This window comes from Emys orbicularis, chromosome 21, assembly GCF_028017835.1.
Source record: "Emys orbicularis isolate rEmyOrb1 chromosome 21, rEmyOrb1.hap1, whole genome shotgun sequence".
In the NCBI taxonomy this organism is placed as follows: Eukaryota; Metazoa; Chordata; order Testudines; family Emydidae; genus Emys; species Emys orbicularis.
In genome coordinates this window covers 11,096,056-11,118,633 of record NC_088703.1, presented here as the reverse complement: position 1 = coordinate 11,118,633, position 22,578 = coordinate 11,096,056, and the positions used below count along the sequence as shown (strand labels likewise).

At 43.3% G+C, this 22,578-nt stretch overlaps 1 protein-coding gene across 1 annotated transcript; it reads right to left on the bottom strand.

The window, feature by feature from the left end:
* Window positions 1-429: 429 nt before the first annotated feature.
* On the bottom strand, window positions 430-21,349 carry LOC135893250 (butyrophilin subfamily 3 member A2-like). The gene is made up of 10 exons (XM_065421051.1): window positions 21,283-21,349; window positions 14,881-15,243; window positions 13,175-13,459; window positions 10,641-10,742; window positions 9,753-9,809; window positions 5,864-5,890; window positions 4,236-4,262; window positions 2,951-2,971; window positions 2,791-2,817; window positions 430-1,037 (listed from the first exon to the last, which is right to left on the bottom strand). Exons 1-10 carry the CDS (start codon window positions 21,347-21,349, stop codon window positions 430-432), a joined length of 1,584 nt encoding a protein of 527 aa, XP_065277123.1.
* Window positions 21,350-22,578: the final 1,229 nt, after the last annotated feature.

Here is a 22,578-nt window from a genome sequence, read left to right as displayed (position 1 = left end):
AAGCTTTTCCATTTTGTATAACTAATTGAATGGTCATTGGCACTAGGACTGGAATCTAGATAACCCCGTTTGCTGGCGAGTGCCCCGACCACTGGGCTCAAGGAGCAAACTGATATGACAAACTCATATCAGTTTGGGGCTAATATCTCTACCAGGTTTGCTGACCCTTGGGAGATTGGCACATTAAAAAAAAATCCATTTCCAAAGATTTCACAGCAGACAATAGTCCTGCTAAGGTACAACTCTGAGGGATGGATGCAAGTGGTAAGTGCATTCCCTTGGATGATTTTTTTTAAACCTGGGAGTGAGTTTCTTATGGTCGAATTTCAAGCCACGAGATTTAGTAATTTCTTCCATCCCTGCTTTGGCCTTGTGTTCAGTTGTGGATGGTCCTGCACTGATTTCTTCTCTTCTCCCGTCTTCTCAGGCTCAGGATGACAGGGAAAATGGGTCGTTGTCTCTATCCTGACAAACAGTCTGCATTGATAATTTTGTAGGGAAATCCCAGTCTCTGAGGGAGCATATGCTGAGGGGTTTCCCATTGTCTCTCCCCATATCATGACCAGGGCTGAGGAATGGATACACTTTCTCTGAATTGTCAAGAGGCATCACAAAAATATCAGCCAAGACGTTAACATTATAAAATGAAACTGTCCCTGCTTCTCTATCCAGATAAACCCCAATCACTGTCGGCCATAAATCCCATTCCCGGATTTTAGTGTTTGCCTCACTGGGGTGATATTGCCCCTCAGATCTCCGCAGGGACCAGCACCCCTCCACAGGGGGGTTCTCTAATTGTGCTGCTATCACTCTGTCCCTCACAGTCTTGCTCAGCACCCCCAGCTCCCAGTCTGGTTCATCCCCCACCTCCACCTCCCAGTACTGCCTCCCACCCACAAATCCTTCCGTCCCCACTGCGATGAGAGGTCCAGAGAGGGTGGTCTGCTCTGGAGATTCAGGTTCATGCCAGACTCTTCTCCCATCCACAGACACTTTCAGTGCAGGGTGTTTACAATCTGGATCCAGAGTGATGGGAACTGGGGAGAGAAACCAGAGCAAAGGTTAAAAAACATGGGCATGTCCAGTCTTGAGAAAAGAAGACCTGAAAAAGGTCTGTAAACATGTTAAGAACTGTTATAAAGAGGCTGGTGATCAATTGTTCTCCATGTGGAGGGGTAATGAGATGGTTTGCTGCTGACAGGCCATTAAAGGACCTGAGAAAGGATAGCCTGCTAGTTTGTGCTCAGAACATCACTTATATTTGAAGCTGAGTGAATAAATGATTCTGCTGTACGGGGGTTAACCAGAAAATTGTTTTGATAGGTTTTGAACCAAACTGAATATTCTCAGTATTTTTCAATGAAACCAAAACCAACAAGAACGGATCATTTCAGATTGAAAACTGCCAATAATGAAACAAAATGAAAACCCTGAAATATTTTTTTTTCTTTCTTTTCTTTTCCCCATTTTGTTTTGTTAAATTTTCAGTTTTTGTTTTTTTTTTATCTGAAAAAAAATGGGTTTTGGCTTTTCATTTTTTCTTTTTTTTTTTTTAAAAACATAAATATGGCTAAATTGTGAAACAGCATTTCAAAATGAAAACTCAGAATGTTTCATTTTGAAATGGTAGAACCATTTCAACTTTTTTGAAAAAAATCCATTTTTATTCCACCAAAAACTATTTGCCAAATTTGACTCAAATTCATGATTAGTTTGGTGTTCTGAAAGATGCTGTTATTTGGCAAATTTTCTATTTGCCAAACATTTTCACCCAGCTCTACTTGTACCACTAATGTCATAGAGTTTAAGGCCAGAAGGGGCCACCAGATCATCCCATCTGCATTTTAATTTAATTTTAAATGAAGCTTCTTAAACATTTTAAAAACCTTATTTACTTTACATAGAACAATAGTTTAGTTACATATTATAGACTTATAGAAAGAGACCTTCTAAAAACGTTAAAATGTATTACTGGCACGCGAAACCTTAAATTAGAGTGAATAAATGAAGACTCGGCACACCACTTCTGAAAGGTTGCCAACCCCTGGACTAATATATGCTGGCTAGTACACATATATATTGTGCTGATAATACTACCCGCAGTATATATATTCCATGCATTTAAAAATACATATTATTAAGCATTAATATAGAAGTTGTGAAGCCCAAATTGGCCTGAATCTTTATTAAAATCCTGTTAATTTATGCTAAGTATCTCATAAACCTTGCATTAGCTGAAGTAAACTTTGGCTTAAATAGGAACACTGTCAGTATCAGGACATATAATTGTTTCCATAGAGCAAAAGAAAGGGCAAAATCCTCACAAACCTATTTATCCTGGTACCAAACCTACAAGATTCATGCCCCTTAGAACCTGGAATGCATGTATCCAGAACAAAGATTAGGGTGCATAATGGGACCAGAAAAACAAGATAAAAGCTAATTGGTTGACTCTAGTTTCAAATGAGGCATATGGTACCTTTTACTGGTAAACAAATAGAGTATAAAAGGATGGCTTTTGAGGTGTAACTTTGGGAAGCACACCTTCTGCATCATGTGAACATAACATTGCTTTACAGGACCACTCTTGGGACATTGGTATCTTATAGAATCTTTTTCCTGTACCATATTAATAAACCTAACTGACACTGGTTATTTGATCTCTTAAGTACATTTCATAATGAAATAAGGAACCAAAATGTGGTCAAACAATTGACTATACAATTTATCAACAGACACATCTGGCCCCAGTCTAGAGTCAGCATTGCTTCTCAGTGCTGTCCCACTCACCCATGTAGCTTCGAGCCTTCCTGAAATCTGCAAACAAAGGAAATGAATATGTTTATAGAGGCTGGATTGCCTGGACATTTGTAGAGAGAAGTGATGTCATTCTGGAGCAGATTAGAATTTGCATGTCCATGATATGCAACATAGAAACTTATCATCTTACCTAATTCCACTGTCAGTCTCTCTGAAATGGAAAGAGATTGTGTTATTCCCTATAAATTATGCAGAGCTGGGCTGATCAATAGTCATGTGATCTCTTTAAGCATGTTTCTTCTATTCTCTCACCGCAACAGGAGAGAAGTCCCACTGAGGGGAAAAAAAAACCCATTTAACAGCTGTGAGATTGGAGGTCTCTGCTAATAACAATCATTTCCCAGTGATGGATTTGGTATTCTCTGTGTGATGCTGGGGCTTTACTCGTCTCATCAACATTAAAAAAGGGAGATTAAAGGAACCTCACAAGATTAAAATATGTTTAAAGAAAATTCCTTTTCTCCACTTCTGATCATTAGAACTGGGCAAAATTCTTCAGACAAATATTTTATTCAGCAAAAAAGGCAGTTTCAGGTCAAGCAAAACTATTTGCTAATTTGGATGGAATTCAGTGAATAGTTTCAGCTAAAAAGGGGTTTTTATTTTCAAAAAAATAAAAATGTTCCATTTTGACATTTTCGCAATGAAATGTTTTTGTTTGAAAATGATGTTTCATATTTTTAAATTTAGCTCAATTCATATAAAAAGAACAAAATAAAAAGGTTAATTAACACCCCAAAATTAAACAATCCAAACAAAAACAAATAAACAAAAAACCTGGGGAAAACAATGTTTCAGGTTGAACAAAATGTTTCATCGTTTTTTGTTTTTTTTAATTTTCCCGAGAAAAACTGAAAAAATTGCATTTGGGTTTGACAAAAACAATGTTTTTGTCAGATTTTTGGTTTGGCCACCGAAATGAAAAATCAATTATTCACTCAGCTCTACTAGTAATCCACGAGGTCATTAAAACAATGTGTTTCCACTCTAGCTGAATAGGATTTAGATTAACTTGGAAAGGAATGGTGCTTAGGGTTCAGGATCTGCTCTTGACAAGAAAGTAAGGAAACTGTTAACTTTCTCATACCCACACATGGGGAAAAGATTCCTGTAGCCGCAGGGACACCACCAGCCCTTCTCTATGGCATCACAAAAATGTGACTGATGATCTGATGCTGAAGTCAATGTGACATTTATCTATCTAGGCACGAGAGCTGGGAACCCTATGTCTGCTGGAGAAAACACGCATGCTGGGCTAGGTTTGGCTATCTCAGATTTGGCTTACACTGTTCTCAGTCCCATGACTGATCAGCACACAAAGGTTGTAGTACAGACATTTCTGTAACTACTCAGCACCATGTGCCACAGGTAACGTCTGCTCAGTGACTCTCTAATGGGGCAACAGATGCACTTACCAATCCTCTTGCTTCGATCATGCTGTTCTGGGAAGAGAAGAAAGAAACACATCATAAACTCAATGTGTGGAATTTGGATTAGAGCCATTTGAACCACAGAGCCATGTATCTCAGAACCAAAGATACATTGGGTGAGATCCACAGATGTATATAGGTGCCTCATTCCCATTGAAATCAATAACAGTTAGACACCTAAATAATTTTGAGATTCCCATTTGTTGTAGTTAATGAACAAAAAGGGGAGCACCATGTGTAACATGAAGAAAGATCTCTGTATGTCTGCAAAGTGGTTTATGTCCTTTATGGGTCTGATTTGTAGCATTGTGAGAGAGACAAGGTGAGTGAGGAAATATTGTTCTTGGACCAACTTCTGTTGGTAACAGAGAGAGACTTTCAAGCTCCACAGAGATCTAAAAGGTATTACCTCACCCACCTTGCCTTTCTCATATTCTAGGACCAACATGGCTACCACAATACTGTAACATTATGCAACGACAAGGTCTAGTTTGAAGGGGCTTGTCTATTGAGTGCTTTTGTGGGTTCCTGAACTTACCACTCATCTTTAGGTTTCACATTGAATGTCTTGATTCACTTGTGAATAGTGATTTCAGTGCATCTCTGCATAGAGCATTTCACAAAAGTCAATGCGCAGTTTGGTATGATTCATAGTCTGTTTAGTGCTCTGGGTCTGGAGATATCAGCAATCAGACCTCCTGAGGTCCCTTCCAACCCTGATATTCTATGATTCTATGATTCTATGAATTGGGGGTTGGGTTCCTTGACAGAGCTGGGAGGGAGGGAGAGGAGCCCAGGAATGAACTAATAGGGAACGTTGTTTGTGATGCATTGAAAATCATGTTAAATTGTGATCTATCACTTTAAATTCTATGGGGTTTTCATGATCCTGCCTGCAGACAGGACAAATCTGGTGATGAGAATGGGATCAGTTTCTCTGCTATGTTTCACTGCATACAAATAGAGAAAAACATAAAATACTCCTGCTGTCAGTTAATACTAACCTTATTTCTTACAATTCAGAGTCACACACCAAACCAAAGACAAAGCAGGCTGCTTCTTATGGCAGAGAGACCCAACTCACCCCACTTTGCTCTAGCTGTCTGCACACTGAGTGCTGAAAGACCCAGATCACACACTTCCCAGTCCCTACAGAGCCCACTGCCTCTAAGCAGGTAGAGGAAGCGCTCTGAGAATTTAAAGTGATAGATCCCAGTTTTAACAGTTTTCAGTACACCACCTTGCTAAACAGGAGTGAGGTACATTCGTAGAGATGGGAAGGGTGTCCAGAAAAGGAATAACACTGTGTCAGGACTGAAGTGTATTCATAGACCATCATGGAAGAAGCTTGCCGAGCCCTAGCCTGCCCTGTGTGTGGCTTTAGCTAATGCTGTACATCCCTCCTTCCCATAAACACTACACTCACTCCTCATTGCTGAGCATGTCACAGAAGACTTAGCTGCTCCATGTTCTGCTGTATATTCCTATTTCTGAGGGAGTGGGAAATGCACACAGAGATGATTAAAGATCATGCGCACAGAGAAGGGAAATTGTCTATCTAATTATAATGTGAAAACACAGACACAATTTTGCCAGGGGATTTATCAAAATACCTGATTCCAACTCCTTCTTCTGAGCTTCTGGAATAGGAGAGAGAAAAGAGTTAGCCACATTCTCTGTCATGCTTTGTACTACATACCTGTACAGGTTAGATAACAATACTCCCCTCTCCCAACCACAGTGCAGGAACCAGGAACTTGGGTAGGAGCAGTGCTGTATCAGTGTTATGCATGGCCATGCTAGCCACATAGACTGGACTCCTGGGACCAGTCAGTTGCTCCTCAGACTGGCAAAGTGGTGACTGAGAGCTTGGTAGAAGCCACACATCCAGTCCTGCACCAAACAAAGTATCTCACACTGCTTCTCAGCAATCCCTTTAGCCAGTTACAGAAGGGCAGTGATGGGATAACTAATGGAGACCCATCCAGCCTTCAGGAGGAATAGGTAGGATGGTTATTTAGTTAAGACATTAGGACAAGAAGCCAGGTCTCCAGAACTCTATTCCCAGCTCTGCCACAGAATTGCTATGTTACCTCTGGCAAGTTCATTCCCTCTCTGTAATTCCTTATATTCATCTAACAGGGTAGCCTGCCCCTTAAGGGCCAAGAGGCCTGGGGTTAGCCAGCCATGTTCAATCAGCCCCACTTGTGCCATAAATAATTGCATCTTAGCCGGAGAGGGCAGGGTTAATTGGGGTCAGGTGGCAGCTTGGAATGACAGGGTCTTGGAAAAGGGCTGAGACAATCCAGTTTGCAGGAGGCAGGGGTGGCTCTAGGCACCAGCAAAGCAAGCAGGTGCTTGGCGCAGCCCATTTGCAGGGGCGGCAGGATTCCAGCATGGGAGCTGAGAACCAACAGGGGGCCCTGGGAGCTGTAGTTCCTTGGTTAGCTCCCTGCCTATAGAGCCAGCCCTGGAGCAGGGAAAGAGCTACATTTCCCAGCATTCCCTTGGCCACTACCAACAGGAAAGAGGGGGAGGGAGTGAGGTAGCTGAGACCTCATGCTGCAGCTTGCTATGAATGGAGACCTGCACTGTGAAGTTAGGGATACCATATTTTAACATTCAAAAAATAGGACACTCCACGGGGAGGGAAAGTAGCCCCACCCTGCCACCATCCACCCCTCTGACTGCCCCCCACAGAAACCCCAACCCATCCAACCCCCCCTGCACCCTGTCCCCTGATCACCCCCTCCCGGGACCCCTGCCCCAACTGCCCCCCAGGACCCCACCCCCTATCTAAGCCTCCCTTCTCCTTGTCCCCAACTGCCCCCTCCTGAGACCCCCCCAACTTCCCCCCTAGGACTCCACCCCCTACCTGTCCCCTGACAAACCCCCGGGACTCCCATGCCTATCCAACTGCTGCCTGTCCCCTGACTGCACCCCAACCCCTGACCCATCTAACCCCCCCTTCTCTCTGCCCCGACTGCCCCCCCGAACCTCCGCCCCATCCAACTCCCAGCCCCCTTACCGTGCCACTCAGACCAGCATGTCTGGCTCCGTGCAGCACCAGACACACTGCTGCATACATGCTGCCGTGCTCCCCCGCGGAGACACAGCCCCTTTCCCCCCCACCCCTCCAGCACCTGCCTTCCAGATTTGAACACCTCAAAATTCAGGAGTGCTCAAGCTCAGTTTGGGCAGCTCTTACTTCATTTCTCCCAAATCAAATATACTGATCCACTGTAACTTGCTGTAGAAAAAGTAGGATAAAATTGAGCAAGAAATGCTTCCCAGTGGTTATTAGGTCTGGAATTGCTATTTTCAACAGCCATTGCCTTTTTCTTTGTTTGTTTGTTTGTTTGTTTGTTTGTTTGTTTGTTTGTTTGTGTAAAAGGAAGACAGTGATATTGCATTGGCAAATTCCCCATAGAAAGAAAGAATGGAAGAAAAGAATAATAAAGGCACCTCAACTTTTCCTCATTTATGGAGGACAGTCTTATAATATGCATCCAGATATCCTCCAATCACACAAGCTGAAAATTGTTCCACTTTACTGCAGTTCTGTAACCATATGGGAACCAATCCTGTCTGTGTTCTGTGCACATCCCAGGGCGGGTCATTCCTGCTGAATGACCCGCCCTGGGAGCGAGTTACCAGTGACCCAGGGCTGCGGCAGAAGGAGGGTGCAGGTGGGGGGGGGGAGAGAGCCAAGGGCTGGGGCGGCAGGAGGTGTGTGGGGGGGGTAGTGGGGGGGGAATGAGGGAGCCCAGAGCTGGGGCGGCAGGGGGGGTAGGGAGAGCCCAGGGCTGGGGCAGCAGGGGGGTGCGGCGAGAAGCCCAGGGCTGGGACGGGGGGCAGCCATAATTTTTTTTGCTTGGGGCGGCAAAAAACCTAGAGCCGGCCCTGGCAGGAGGAACTCCAGGGAGCACACAATAGCAATATAACATCACTATACTGTGTGTATATCTATCTATCTAACTTTATATATTTAATGCAGCCTTGGCATTAGAAAACAGAAAATTTGTCAAAGACAAAGTACATTCATGTTGTGCCTGAATGTACAACAGCTTGGTACAAGCTGGGGAGGTACCTTCATGGACCAGTACCAGGAATGCTTGTATCCAAAGCAAAGATAAGGAAAGGTACAGAAAAAGAAATTAAGGAACTGAGGTGAACTGGTGGGTTGGATTTTAGTGATGTGTACAGATTTTTGTAACTTGTAAAATCATCTAATAAATACTACCAGCTGAAATGTGTAACTTTCAAAGGACATCTTCTGTGTAAGGTGAATGTACAACATGGATGAAACAGCCTCCCAGAAACTGGTATTGTATTGAGCTTTTCTTCCTGTACTGTGCTATTATTTACTTTTGACTGACATTGGTTGTTTAGTCTCTTGAGTATATTTCATACCAAACAAAAGTTTGGTCAAGCTATTTAGTACACAATTTATCAACAGAACTGTTTTGGACTTTTCTTACCCAGAAGGGATCCAGAGTAGATGTGACTTAACCAGAGGTCTATGATGTGCCTTAAGAACCAATCAACAGGGGTGCTGGAGGTGAAGATGCTTGCAATGCCATGCTCTGATGCCCAGGGGTGATATGGGGGTGGGTGGAACTGCTTACAATTCTCTTAATTGTAATTCTCCCAATTCAATTCTTGATAATTAAGCCTATACATTATCAATAAATCCCCAGCCTGAGCATTAGCTAATGAGCAGGGTATCAAGAGAAACAAGAAATCTAGTATAGGTAACTGGTTAACTTAATTTACTTAACCAGTTTATGTTTTATGCCCCAGCGTTCTCACACACCACAGCCTTTTTGATTTTCTACTAACAATGTCTCACTGGCTAATGTGCAGCAAACCATAAATAAAATCAGACAGAATAAATGTTATTTTGCTGTCATCAAATCTGCTGAAACTCAAAATACATTTCAAATTCTGCAGTTGAAAATCTGAGGAGCAGGGATTTATCAGCTCACACAGACCCAACACTGGATTTCTGAGATCTTGTGATGAATTCCCCAGTGCCTGGTTCTGGTTTTAATCCACCAGGGGACTTGCCAGAAGAGGCTTTATTGGGTCAGCGCTGAATCTTAATAATTGATAAAACTACTCAGACTGGAAGGCCAGATTCTGCAGCCTTTACCCATTTTGAATGCTGTGTTGCTCCATGAACAGTCCCATTGAAATCCATAAGACAGTCAGGTACAAAGCAGTGTAAGTAAAGGCTGCAGAATTAGGCCAAGAATCATCACCACAAAGATGAGCTCCTAGCTCAATCCCACCCCCAGCCAGGAAACGGAAGCACTGACTGTCAGGTTTTCTCTGCAAAGTACACGTTTGTAAAGCTACCATAATCAATATGGGTAATGACCATGGGGAGTGAGGAAGCGACTCATTAGACAGCCCTGTTCCATTCAACACCTTAATCTATCCCAGCACTCATACAGTTCTACAGAAAGAACAAAAATAATAACAATGCAGGGAACATACCTAGAGATAATAGAGCATCCTCTTCACACCTTTTCTTCTGAGAAACCTTTTGCTTCTCTATGAGATTAAGAATTAAACATTTCATTGATAATACAAAAGCTGTCTGAAGTTATAGGGAGTATGATCAATAAAATAACATGAGATTTTCAATTACCAATGTCCAAAATTCAGTGACCCAAACATGGCTAAGTACCTGGGACCCTAAGCACAGCAAGTGAGAAGTAATGGTCTCTGGCAGAGACAGGTTACTGGGCCAGATGGATCATTGCATGAGGATTCCTGTGTTTCACTTGGAAATGGAACTGCTGAATCTCTAAAAATAAACATGGCAAAGAAGCCAGAGCTGGTATTGAAACCCCAGCCAATTAAACCTGAGGAAGTCCCGCTCTTCCAAAGCTTTCACAGGCCATAAGTCTGAGACAATCACCACACTCATCAGTATCAGACTAGGGCAGCATAAGATGACCTAGATGGAAGGGAGCACCCCTGGGGTAGATTTAATAACAGACATTCTGAAAGGCAAAGGACTGGGACCGCAGTATGTTCGGTCCCATACAAACATACATCAAAATCGGGTCCTTGTTGCACAGAGCTTACAGTTTACAACATAAGACAAGAACATATATATATATGTTCTCCCCAATGTATATATGTTCTTCCCATTCTATATACACAATGCTAATAATTCTTTGCCATTTTTCCTGATAATTATTCTCTCTAAATCTGGTATCTTTAGTTTTTTTAAATGAATCTTTTGCAGGATTGTTTTCTGAAACAAAATCATGGTAAACTATGTGAATTGTAAGACAGTCAGTCCTATGTCCTTAGCCTAGCACCCAGGGCCTGGGATTAAAAAAAAAAAAAAAAAGAATAACAGATTCCCATCACCTTTATATCCACGAAATGCCCAGGCTCCATTAGTAAGAAGAAGTAGCATAAATGATATCCAGAATGCAGCCAGCCAGGGAGAAGTACGTGGGAAAATGTCATCTGTGAAGCAAAGATATAACAGTGTATAAGGAACACAATCCCATCCCAGAGCTGGAGGAATAAGATTTTCCACCTCATTTGACTGTACAGTCATGGCTCAGTGATCCCCAGCAATTCCTAAGGATTATGCTGAATGTAGGGAAGAAGCTCCGATTATATTTTCTTTGAGCTAGATTTGTAAAGGCATTAAGGTGACTAAAGATGCAGATAGGAATCTAGTGAGATTTTCAAAAGTGCCTAGACAGATAGATGCTTTTTGAAAATCCTAGTGAGCATCTATCTGCATCTTTAGGCACCTCAAAAATTTAACAAAATTATCTTTCTCTGTTCCACCTTTACATGGAAAGAGGCAGTGCTATTAGTGAATATAAATAGCCTGTGGGTAGGGGGAAGCAGTAGGTGTGATATATCTTGATTTAATAAGGATTTTGACACAGTCCCACATGATATTCTCATAAGCACACTAGCGAAATGTGGCCTAGGTGAAATTACTATAAGGTGGGTGCACAACTGGTTGAAAGACCGTACTCAAGGAGTAGTTATCAATGGTTCACTGTCAAACTGGGAGGTCGTATCTAGTGGGGTCCCAGAGGGGTTAGTCCTAGGTCTGGTACTATTCAATATTTTCATGAATGACTTGGATAACAGAGTCAAGAATATGCTTATAATACTTGCAAATGACACCAAGCTTGGAGGAATTGCAAGCACAATTTTAGAGGACAAAATTAGAGTTCAAAACAACCTTGACAAACTGGAGAATTTCTCTGAATTCAACAAGATGAAATTAAATAAAGATAAATGCAAAGTGCTTCACTTAGGAAGAAAAAAAAGAAATGTACAACTACAAAATGGGGAATAATTGGCTAGGTGGCAGTACTGCTGAAAAGGATCTGGGGATTACAGTGGATCACAAATTGAATTTGAGTTTACAAACAAGTTGGATCAAAACCTGTCAGGGATGGTCTAGATTTACTTGGTCCTGCATCAGTGTAAGGGCTGTACTTGACTTCTCAAGGTACCTTCCAGCCCTATATTTCTATGATTCTATGACGCTATGTCTATCGCAGAGTGAGTAGCACACTCTGCAATCTGTAAGGGAGACTTAAATTTCTCCTTCATTTGTCACATGCTTTCTGCTATCTGAAATTTAAAAAGTCACATTTTGCTGTTTGTGTGTGGAAAGCCTCAGCTGCTGTAATTACTACCCCGGCTACACTGTTGGTTTTAGCACTGCTTGTGCAGAGCTAGTACAGCTATGTCTATGTGAGCAGGAATCACACCTCCAACCTCAAATGCATAACTCTGTGCCACATCCCTCAGTGCAGGCCCCAGAAATGTCTTTCCAAAGCTACAGAAACATGGCAACAACTAATTATAGTGGAGTTGGTCACAACCCCACCATTAATCTGTTACAGATTTCCTGTGGACAGTGGAAAGAATGATGAATATCTGCTGTTTTTGTGTTAATAAAAGAAAAAAAACTTAAACATGTAAAATGGAGTTTGGCTAAAGAGTCTCCCCCTGGCTTCTAGGGACACTCATGTCAGGCAGAGAGTAACACAACCTTATTTATTGTCCAGAACTATTACACACACAGTGAGTGTGTGAGACAATGAGTAATTCTGGGCTCTACCTGATTTTGGGGAAGGGATCCAGTCTCAATTCCGATTGGGCACTGTACATGCTTTAACAAAGTTTAGAGACATGACTGTGCTGGCATAGGGAGCGGAAACTGGAAGAGTCTCCCAAGAAAAATGATGGTACAGCCCCTATGACTGGTGACATAGTGAAATTCACTGGAAAACCCCTGGAGAATACACTATTGGAGACCATCCTGCACTGGCCCCAGTGGAAGGATGAGATGGGGTCTAATTCTGTTTTCCGTCCCGCACTTCTCAGATCCAGCCCCACAAAGAGTGTGAGACCATTTCTGGTCCCCCAAAAGCTCTCCCATTTTCAGCTGCGGCCATTGGTGGCGACGCTGTTCAGAAATAGCAACAAATGCAGAATTTCCCAAACAATCTGGGGAATAAGAGGCCTGGGTGATGCCAAAGGCTGTAGAGAGGAGCCTTGTACCTCTAAAGTGCTTGTTCCAGGGGGGTCAGGGAACAGGATATGGAGCCTTTCAACTCTCAGTAGCTATCTTCAATCAAGCCAAGTGCTGTAACGAACTAAGGTTGCTACCACTGGATGGCTCTTTAGTGGCCTCTTTGTGCATTTAGTTGGTGGATCTCAGTTCAGTTCTTACAGGTTAGGTGTCCACATTACAGAAACCTGCACCACCAGCGGCAGCAGCAACAAAAGGGAGAAAATTGTCAACCGTTTTTCTTCCTAAGCTACCTGAAATAGACATTAGCTGAGGTGCAAGTTCCAAATGAGGTAGGCCCACTCCTCTCTTTTATACCCCTCTCCCTGGGATGGGAGTAACTCACCTGAGAGATGAATGGCAGATTCTCGCTCTGTCTTCAGTAGGGCATTCCGCACTACGCAGCTAATCTCTGCTGGAGCCTCTCCTCCTGGGACAGTGACATGACCCAGAACATTATATAGACTTTCATTGTCCTGAGTCATTCCAATCTTGGACTCCAGTGCCAGATTCTTCCCTTTGTTTCCAACCCACTGGAGTTCAGGTTTGGGGAACCACCCTGTGGATCTGCAGGCCAGCCCGATCCCCTGACCTTGGGGACCCAGCACATCAATGAACACTGGGGCTACTGCTGCAGACAAAGAGAGAGAGAAAAAATTAGATTCTTGATAACCAACACTCTGCTGCTGACTAGTAAATAACTCTGTAACCCACTGACAAAGTGTGTGTCCAACCCTCTCCTGTGGTTGGTCTAGATGATTTCTTTATATCATGATGCTGGAATTTTCATCCCGACAAGTGGTAAGATGACGGAGTAGACAAATCAATCAATCGATCAACATTTTTTACATATCTCTAACATGTTAGCCTCAAGAATCAAAAAGGCCTTTGCCAATGTAAAGCTTTGCATATTTAAAGATCACCCACCGCTCAAGTGCAACCACTTCTGGAGCGGAAATACAATGGGGGTTGAACAGCCACACTGCAACAATACACTTCAATTTAAGTCAGAAGGTGCAGCATGCTGACCCTGCCTGTACCTCCACACTTATTTCACAGGGCACACTCCTAAATTCCCAAAATGGTGAGGACAAGTTTAATGAAAAAGGCAACACCTTCTGTAGCGCATTGCCCCAAAGACTGCACTGGGGTCAGTGCTCAGAGGGAACAGCAAACCTTACTGAGTCATTCACTCCTTTCCCTGCAGCACAGTGCCCCTTAGCACCATGTTTGGACATTGGGATTAGTTAGTACGGGGACTGGTCTTATCCCTGAAGGAGCTGGTGCTGTTGCAGAGTAGGATATTAAACTCTATGATGGAATACACTCCTGTATTCATACCCTACACACTATTGTAATAAACTCTGTACAAGGTTTGCTTTGTAAGGTATCATTTAAAAACACATAATTTGCTGGTCAGTTTTACCCTGATAAAATATGTGTGGCAACATTACATGTGAAGTTCTAAGATTTCCCATTAGGATGTGAAGAGTGTATGTTCAAAACTCACGTAGCACCAAACTGGTCAAACAGACCTGTCTTGAAGAAAGGAGTGTAAGTGTGCCTTAATTTTCATTTAAGCAGTAAACAAAGTTATCAAGAAGGAAGTGGGGGACTGAAACTGTAAAAAGAAGGGGCAAACATCCTCAAGACATCTCCCTTTCTCTCCTTGTCTGTCTCTGGCATTGCACTTAAGAAGGCAAAGAAAAACAGCCATTGGACTGTCTGTGAGAGGGCTGGACAGTGCAGGACATATATATCTGGAGGCAAGTGGGTGACTGGGAGTCTGTTGGGATAATCCCTCAGTACAACCCAGGCTGGTGAGACCCAGGGTGTGACTGGCAGGTTTCAGTTACACAAACATATAGGGGAGTAGCCTGGATGCAGCTGGCTGGTTGTGAACAGTCCAAGTTGTAGGTTACAACAGCAAGGCATTGCAAGGCACCCCAGGTTACAGGGCAGGGCAGGACACAGTCCCACATCGGTCTGGATTGTACTGCGGTATGGCACAGACCCCCAATTTCCAAATAAGCTGACCCTGAAATATCTCACCTGCAATCTGTAGCTCAGTGTTGGCTTCGTGACTCCATGTAGGAGACTTCACAAAACAGATATATGTCCCGGCATCTGTAACATGGAGCCTCTTGAGCTTCAATGATACATTCCCATTCCTAAATTCCTGCTGGAACATCTCTGTCCTTCTCTGGTAGTTGTCTCCTGAGATGTCCAGGTTAGGTTGATTTTTGTACTGATGTACGTTTACATATCCAGCTTCACTGTGTATCCCTTCAATTTTTGACCACAGCACTTCCGTGTCTACAGGCCAAGTCCTGGGCGACAGCTGGCAGGGTAACACCACATCCTGGCCAACAATCCCTACAACAGGGTAGGGTGATCCAGACAGGGAGAATTTCTCTGTAAGAAACATTCCCAAGAGTGGAGTGAAAGGGACATTCTGTTCATGGGAGGAGAGGTATTCACCAAAAATTAAATGTTCATAGATTCCAAGGCCGTAGGGGACCTTTGTGATCAAAATGAAGATATCCAGTTACAACAAGGGTGGGAATTAGACACACAAGAACACAATTGATTAGCAGTACATCACCATAACCACTCAGCCACTTCATCTGATAACCTCAGAAATGTAAGTGCTCAGAGACGTTCAGCTGACCCCAATCTGTACAAATGCGTGTGAATATTCCATCAGGTATTAACAATAGAGCTGAATGAACTGAGTTTTGTGGTTGGGTGGTTAAATCAAAAAATCTGTTTAGGTTTTTTGTTTTGTTTTTCATTTTGTTTTGTTTTTTGGTGGTATTTACACTTTTGGGGAGGTTTTCTCTTTAAAAAAAAAGAAATATAGCTACATTTCTAAACAAAATATCTTTGAAATAAAAAGTTGAAACCTTTCATTTGAAAATATTGAAACAAAACATTTTAACTTTAAAAAAAAATGTTTTTTTCTTCTTTTTGGCCCAAACAGAATTCAGGAATAATTTGGGTCGACCCAAAACTGCCTTTATGGTGACTAAACTATTTGCCAAAAGATGTTGGCCTGCTCTAATTCATCACCCCTTTCTACTCCCTTGGTCACACATTCTTCTGCAGGGGTGAATATTTAGTGATTATTTTTGGCTATTTCCAGACACACATAACCATGTGCTCTCACTTGCTGCTGTGTATGAAAATCTCCGCTGTTGATCTGATCTGATCCAGGACATCTCCCTCTCTAAAATCTATGATTAATTTTCCTCTGTCTATCACACTGGTGTCTGTGACCTGTCCCTACCCAGCTTATTAGATCCGAAAGAACCAATTAACAAGACTGGTGGATGAAGACTGACTCTGCAGCCTCTTTTCACCCAGACACCATCATTTCCCTCTATAGCCATTGCAGTTGTCAGTGGAAGAATTTGTGCTGTGAAACCCAACCCATACCAAGGCTTGTGCATTCTCACTGGATCCAAGGGGCAGAGCCTCTATGCCAAAGGAGAGAGCTCTCCCATCGGCATAATTACTCCACTTCCCTGAGTGGCGGTAGCTATGTCAGCGGGCCAGCTTCTCCTGCCTACATAGTAATGTCCACAGCATTGCTTAGGTTGGTGTAACATACTTTGCTTAGGGAGGTGGCTTTTCCATACCCCTGAGTGAGTTGTTATACTGATGGAAATGCTAGTGTGTGCAAGCTGAAAGTGTAAACTCCACTCATTCCCCCTCTAGTGGTGCCGGGGCCACAGGCAGAAGTGGATGAGACTACTGCAGCCTCAGCTATCAGAAGAGTGTCACTTAGCTCAGGAATAGCAGCTCGTGGTTTCAGAACCCAAAGTCCCAGTTCAATCCCTACTGCCAGCGAGGGACCCTAGGGTGTGTTGTTACCTAAGGAGTCAAATTCCCTTTGCAAATGGCAGCACGGTGGGGTAACCCTCCCTGAAAGGCAGCTCAGAGTGTAAAAGCTACAGGATCTAAGCTCACATTGACAAGGCTATGTCTGCTGCTCAAAAATTTTATAATGGCCTCTTCAATCAATGGCCTGTGCTATAGATTCATAGATTCTAGGACTGGAAGGGACCTTGAGAGGTCATCGAGTCCAGTCCCCTGCCCGCATGGCAGGACCAAATACTGTCTAGACCATCCCTGATAGACATTTATCTAACCTACTCTTAAATATCTCCAGAGATGGAGATTCCACAACCTCCCTAGGCAATTTATTCCAGTGTTTAACCACCCTGACAGTTAGGAACTTTTTCCTAATGTCCAACCTAGACCTCCCTTGCTGCAGTTTAAGCCCATTGCTTCTTGTTCTATCCTCAGAGGCTAAGGTGAACAAGTTTTCTCCCTCCTCCTTATGACACCCTTTTAGATACCTGAAAACTGCTATCATGTCCCCTCTCAGTCTTCTCTTTTCCAAACTAAACAAACCCAATTCTTTCAGCCTTCCTTCATAGGTCATGTTCTCAAGACCTTTAATCATTCTTGTTGCTCTTCTCTGGACCCTTTCCAATTTCTCCACATCTTTCTTGAAATGCGGTGCCCAGAACTGGACACAATACTCCAGCTGAGGCCTAACCAGAGCAGAGTAGAGCGGAAGAATGACTTCTCGTGTCTTGCTCACAACACACCTGTTAATACATCCCAGAATCATGTTTGCTTTTTTTGCAACAGCATCACACTGTTGACTCATATTTAGCTTGTGGTCCACTATAACCCCTAGATCCCTTTCTGCCGTACTCCTTCCTAGACAGTCTCTTCCCATTCTGTATGTGTGAAACTGATTTTTTCTTCCTAAGTGGAGCACTTTGCATTTGTCTTTGTTAAACTTCATCCTGTTTAACTCAGACCATTTCTCCAATTTGTCCAGATCATTTTGAATTATGACCCTGTCCTCCAAAGCAGTTGCAATCCCTCCCAGTTTGGTATCATCTGCAAACTTAATAAGCGTACTTTCTATGCCAATATCTAAGTCGTTAATGAAGATATTGAACAGAGCCGGTCCCAAAACAGACCCCTGCGGAACCCCACTCGTTATGCCTTTCCAGCAGGATTGTGAACCATTAATAACAACTCTCTGAGTACGGTTATCCAGCCAGTTATGCACCCACCTTATAGTAGCCCCATCTAAATTGTATTTGCCTAGTTTGTCGATAAGAATATCATGCGAGACCGTATCAAATGCCTTACTAAAGTCTAGGTATACCACATCCACAGCTTCTCCCTTATCCACAAGACTCGTTATCCTATCAAAGAAAGCTATCAGATTGGTTTGACATGATTTGTTCTTTACAAATCCATGCTGGCTGTTGCCTATCACCTTACCACCTTCCAAGTGTTTGCAGATGATTTCCTTAATTACTTGCTCCATTATCTTCCCTGGCACAGAAGTTAAACTAACTGGTCTGTAGTTTCCTGGGTTGTTTTTATTTCCCTTTTTATAGATGGGCACTATATTTGCCCTTTTCCAGTCTTCTGGAATCTCTCCCGTCTCCCATGATTTTCCAAAGATAATAGCTAGAGGCTCAGATACCTCCTCTATTAGCTCCTTGAGTATTCTAGGATGCATTTCATCAGGCCCTGGTGACTTGCAGGCATCTAACTTTTCTAAGTGATTTTTAACTTGTTCTTTTTTTATTTTATCTGCTAAACCTACCCCCTTCCCATTAGCATTCACTATGTTAGGCATTCCTGCAGACTTCTCGGTGAAGACCGAAACAAAGAAGTCATTAAGCATCTCTGCCATTTCCAAGTTTCCTGTTACTGTTTCTCCCTCTTCACTAAGCAGTGGGCCTACCCTGTTTTTGGTCTTCCTCTTGCTTCTAATGTATTGATAAAAAGTCTTCTTGTTCCCCTTTATTCCCGTAGCTAGTTTGAGCTCATTTTGTGCCTTTGCCTTTCTAAACTTGCCCCTGCATTCCTGTGTTGTTTGCCTATATTCATCCTTTGTAATCTGTCCTAGTTTCCATTTTTTGTATGACTCCTTTTTATTTTTTAGATCATGCAAGATCTCGTGGTTAAGCCAAGGTGGTCTTTTGCCACATTTTCTATCTTTCCTAACCAGCGGAATAGCTTGCTTTTGGGCCCTTAATAGTGTCCCTTTGAAAAACTGCCAACTCTCCTCAGTTGTTTTTCCCCTCAGTCTTGATTCCCATGGGACCTTACCTATCAGCTCTCTGAGCTTACCAAAATCCGCCTTCCTGAAACCCATTGTCTCTATTTTGCTGTTCTCCCTTCTACCCTTCCTTAGAATTGCAAACTCTATGATTTCATGATCACTTTCACCCAAGCTGCCTTCTACTTTCAAATTCTCAACGAGTTCCTCCCTATTTGTTAAAATCAAGTCTAGAACAGCTTCCCCCCTAGTAGCTTTTTCAACCTTCTGAAATAAAAAGTTGTCTGCAATGCAGTCCAAGAATTTGTTGGATAGTCTGTGCCCCGCTGTGTTATTTTCCCAACATATATCCGGATAGTTGAAGTCCCCCATCACCACCAAATCTTGGGCTTTGGATGATTTTGTTAGTTGTTTAAAAAAAGCCTCATCCACCTCTTCCACCTGGTTAGGTGGCCTGTAGTAGACTCCTAGCATAACATCACCCTTGTTTTTTACCCCTTTTAGCCTAACCCAGAGACTCTCAACACTTCCATCTCCTATGTCCATCTCTACCTCAGTCCACGTGTGTACATTTTTAATATATAAGGCAACACCTCCTCCCTTTTTCCCCTGTCTATCCTTCCTGAGCAAGCTGTATCCATCCACACCAACATTCCAATCATGTGTATTATCCCACCAAGTTTCAGTGATGCCAACAATGTCATAGTTGTATTTATTTATTAGCACTTCCAGTTCTTCCTGCTTATTACCCATACTTCTCGCATTTGTATATAGGCATCTAAGATACTGGTTTGATCTTTCCTCCCAGTTTTGTCCTGACCCTCCTTTCTCTCTGCCAATATACTATACTGGAGGTCAAACTAGATGATCATAATGGTCCCTTCTGGCCTTGGAATCTATGAATCTATGTGACTGAAGAGCCCTTTTTTAAATAGTTGTTTCCCTGCAGGTACTTACAGACTAATCAAGTTATCCCGTAACCTTCTCTTTGTTAAGAGCAAAAGACTGAGTTAATTGATTCCATCACTATAAGGCAGTTCTCTAATCCTTTAATCATCTTATGGCTCTTCTCTGAACCCTCTCCAATTTATCAACATCCTTCTTGAACTGCACACCAGAACTGGACACAGGATTTAAGGGAGACAAGGTGGGTGAGGTAATATCTTTTATTGGACCAACTTCTGTGGGTGAGAGAGACAAGCTTCTGAGCTTATACAGAGCTCTTCTTAAGCTTGTTTCTCTCACCAACAAAAGTTGGTCTAGAATCATAGAATATTAGGGTTGGAGGAGACCTCAGAAGGTCATCTAGTTCAATCCATTGCTCAAAGCAGGACCAACACCAACTAAATCATCCTAGCTAGGGCTTTGTCAAGCCAGGCCTTTAAAACCTCTGAGGATGGAGATTTCACCACCCTCCTAGTGAAATAGTGTTTCCTAATATCCAACCTAGACCTCCCCCACTGCAACTTGAGACCATTGCTTCTTGTTCTGCCATCTGCCACCACTGAGAACAGTCTAGCCCCATCCTCTTTGGAACCCCCCTTCAGGTAGTTGAAGCCTGCTATCAAATACCCCCTCACTTCTACTCTTCTGCAGACTAAATAACCTCAGTTCCCTCAGCCTCTCCTCATAAGTCTAGTAAAAGACATAACCTCACCCACCTTGTCTCTCTTTTATCCTGGGACTGACCCAGCTACAACAATACAGTATTCTAGAGTGGTTACACCAGTGCCAATAACAGAGGTAATGTAACCTCTCCACTCCTACTTGAGAGACCTCTGTTTATGAATCCAAGGATCACATTAGACCTTTTTGGCCTCAGTGTAACACTTGAAGCTCATGTTTCAGCTGATTGTCGACCAAGAACCCTAAAACTTTTTCAGAGTCTTTGCTCCCACAATAGAGTCCCCCATCCTCTAGGTACAGCCTATGGTTTTTGTTCCTAGATGTATAAATTTCCATTTACCCATTTTGTCATTTAATTCCATCCCTGCCCCTCCCCTCCCCAGAATTGCCTCTTTCTGAAGCATCCCACTCTGTCAGGAAGTTCATGGGGCCTAAGACCACAGTGTCTCCAAATCCCACCCCATGGGGGCAGGATACTGGTGTTGTGGGACACTGGTGGTGACTGTAAGCGGAGGTTGGACAGTTCTTGCTCAAGTTATGTTGTTTCTGGGTTATTTCACTTGATGCTGACAGCACTTGGTGCTCATATTAATTTACTTAAGAGTATTTTTAAATCCATTTCCCAGGGTGCCCAGGGCAATGGAGGGGCACTTTTTATTATTCTAGTTTGTGAAAGCCCAAATAGATAAGTTAAAGGGAGCAAAGTGGATTTAAAGTGGCTTTACCAGAAAGAGAATGGGTCAGCAGGAGGAGAATTCCCAGGAAGTCTGCACAGAGCTGTTGTGGAGCCATCAGGGTAGGTGGGATTCATCGGGCAGGGTCCTGAAAGGTAAAGAGCAGTGAAAATAAGACCCCACTATGGCGATACCATATGAGGGGAGCCGCAGGTCTCGTGCCCTGTATGTCTGTCTGACTCAACATGGTCTACTCAGACTCTACAATCAGAAACCAGCATTTCACCAGGGACTGAAGAGGGGATTGTCCCTTTATGCTGTTCTGGCTCTTTCTCAATTTTACCCAGCAATGAGTCCCAACAGAACCAATAGAAAACATATTCTAGCCAGAGTGCGGAGGGGGTCACATGAGCTCTTCGCATGTGAGTGTATAAATCCCTGCAGTGAAATGGACCCAGGGGCCCATCTACTCCAATATCCTATTTCTGATGCTGGCCAGCACCTGCTTATGGAAGCTGCATGAAATCCTGCAGTAAGTAGTTATGGGATAAGGTGACTATTAAAGAGCTTTATTCCCAGCCCCCATCAGTTACAGCCAAGCTCATACACTGAAGCTGGAGGACTTATAACCCCTCCAGAACCCTTGGGGTTTTTGTTTTAGTCGTTAACCCTTATTGTTATTCTTGTAATTCTTGACCCTTCTAGAGAGCCAGGGACTGCCTCCTCCATTGGTACTTTATTCCTCTCTCTAGCGAGCCCCCGCATTGTGTGGGACCCTCCCTCCAAAGAAATCTCCCTTATGCATCCTCAGTGCTGCTTCCTATGTCACCAGAGGTACATGAGGTATTCCCCTCCTCCCTCCTCCCCAGAGCTGGGCATGTGCTCTGCACACTTCTCCCAGCCCCCTGGCACAGTGACTGGTCTTTGGCTGCCCAACAGAAAGCACTTTCTGTTATCGCTCAGCAGCCCAGCCCCAGAGCAAAGGGTAAGTGTCTGCCCATGTCTACTGACAGCTTGAAACAAGAACTGTGGTGTGGGGGAGGGAACTACCCTGTGCATCTCCAGGGGGTGTTAATGCCAAGCCCCTGCTGCTGTGGGTAATCCCGCCAATGATCTCCGTGTGCGGCAGAAAGAAAGGGCTCAGCCCATCAATGTTAGTACATCCACCCAGCTGCTGGAGTAAGTACTGGGGACTCTACTGCTGCCCCCACCGAAGGAAGAGGGATGCCTGCTCCTCTCAAGTGACCCATGCTTCTTGGTCCCTGTGTACGGGTAGGAGAGCCCCCCATGTCACTGCCACTCCAAGGGGAGGCAGGACCATGGTGTCACAATATTTGAGTTCATTAA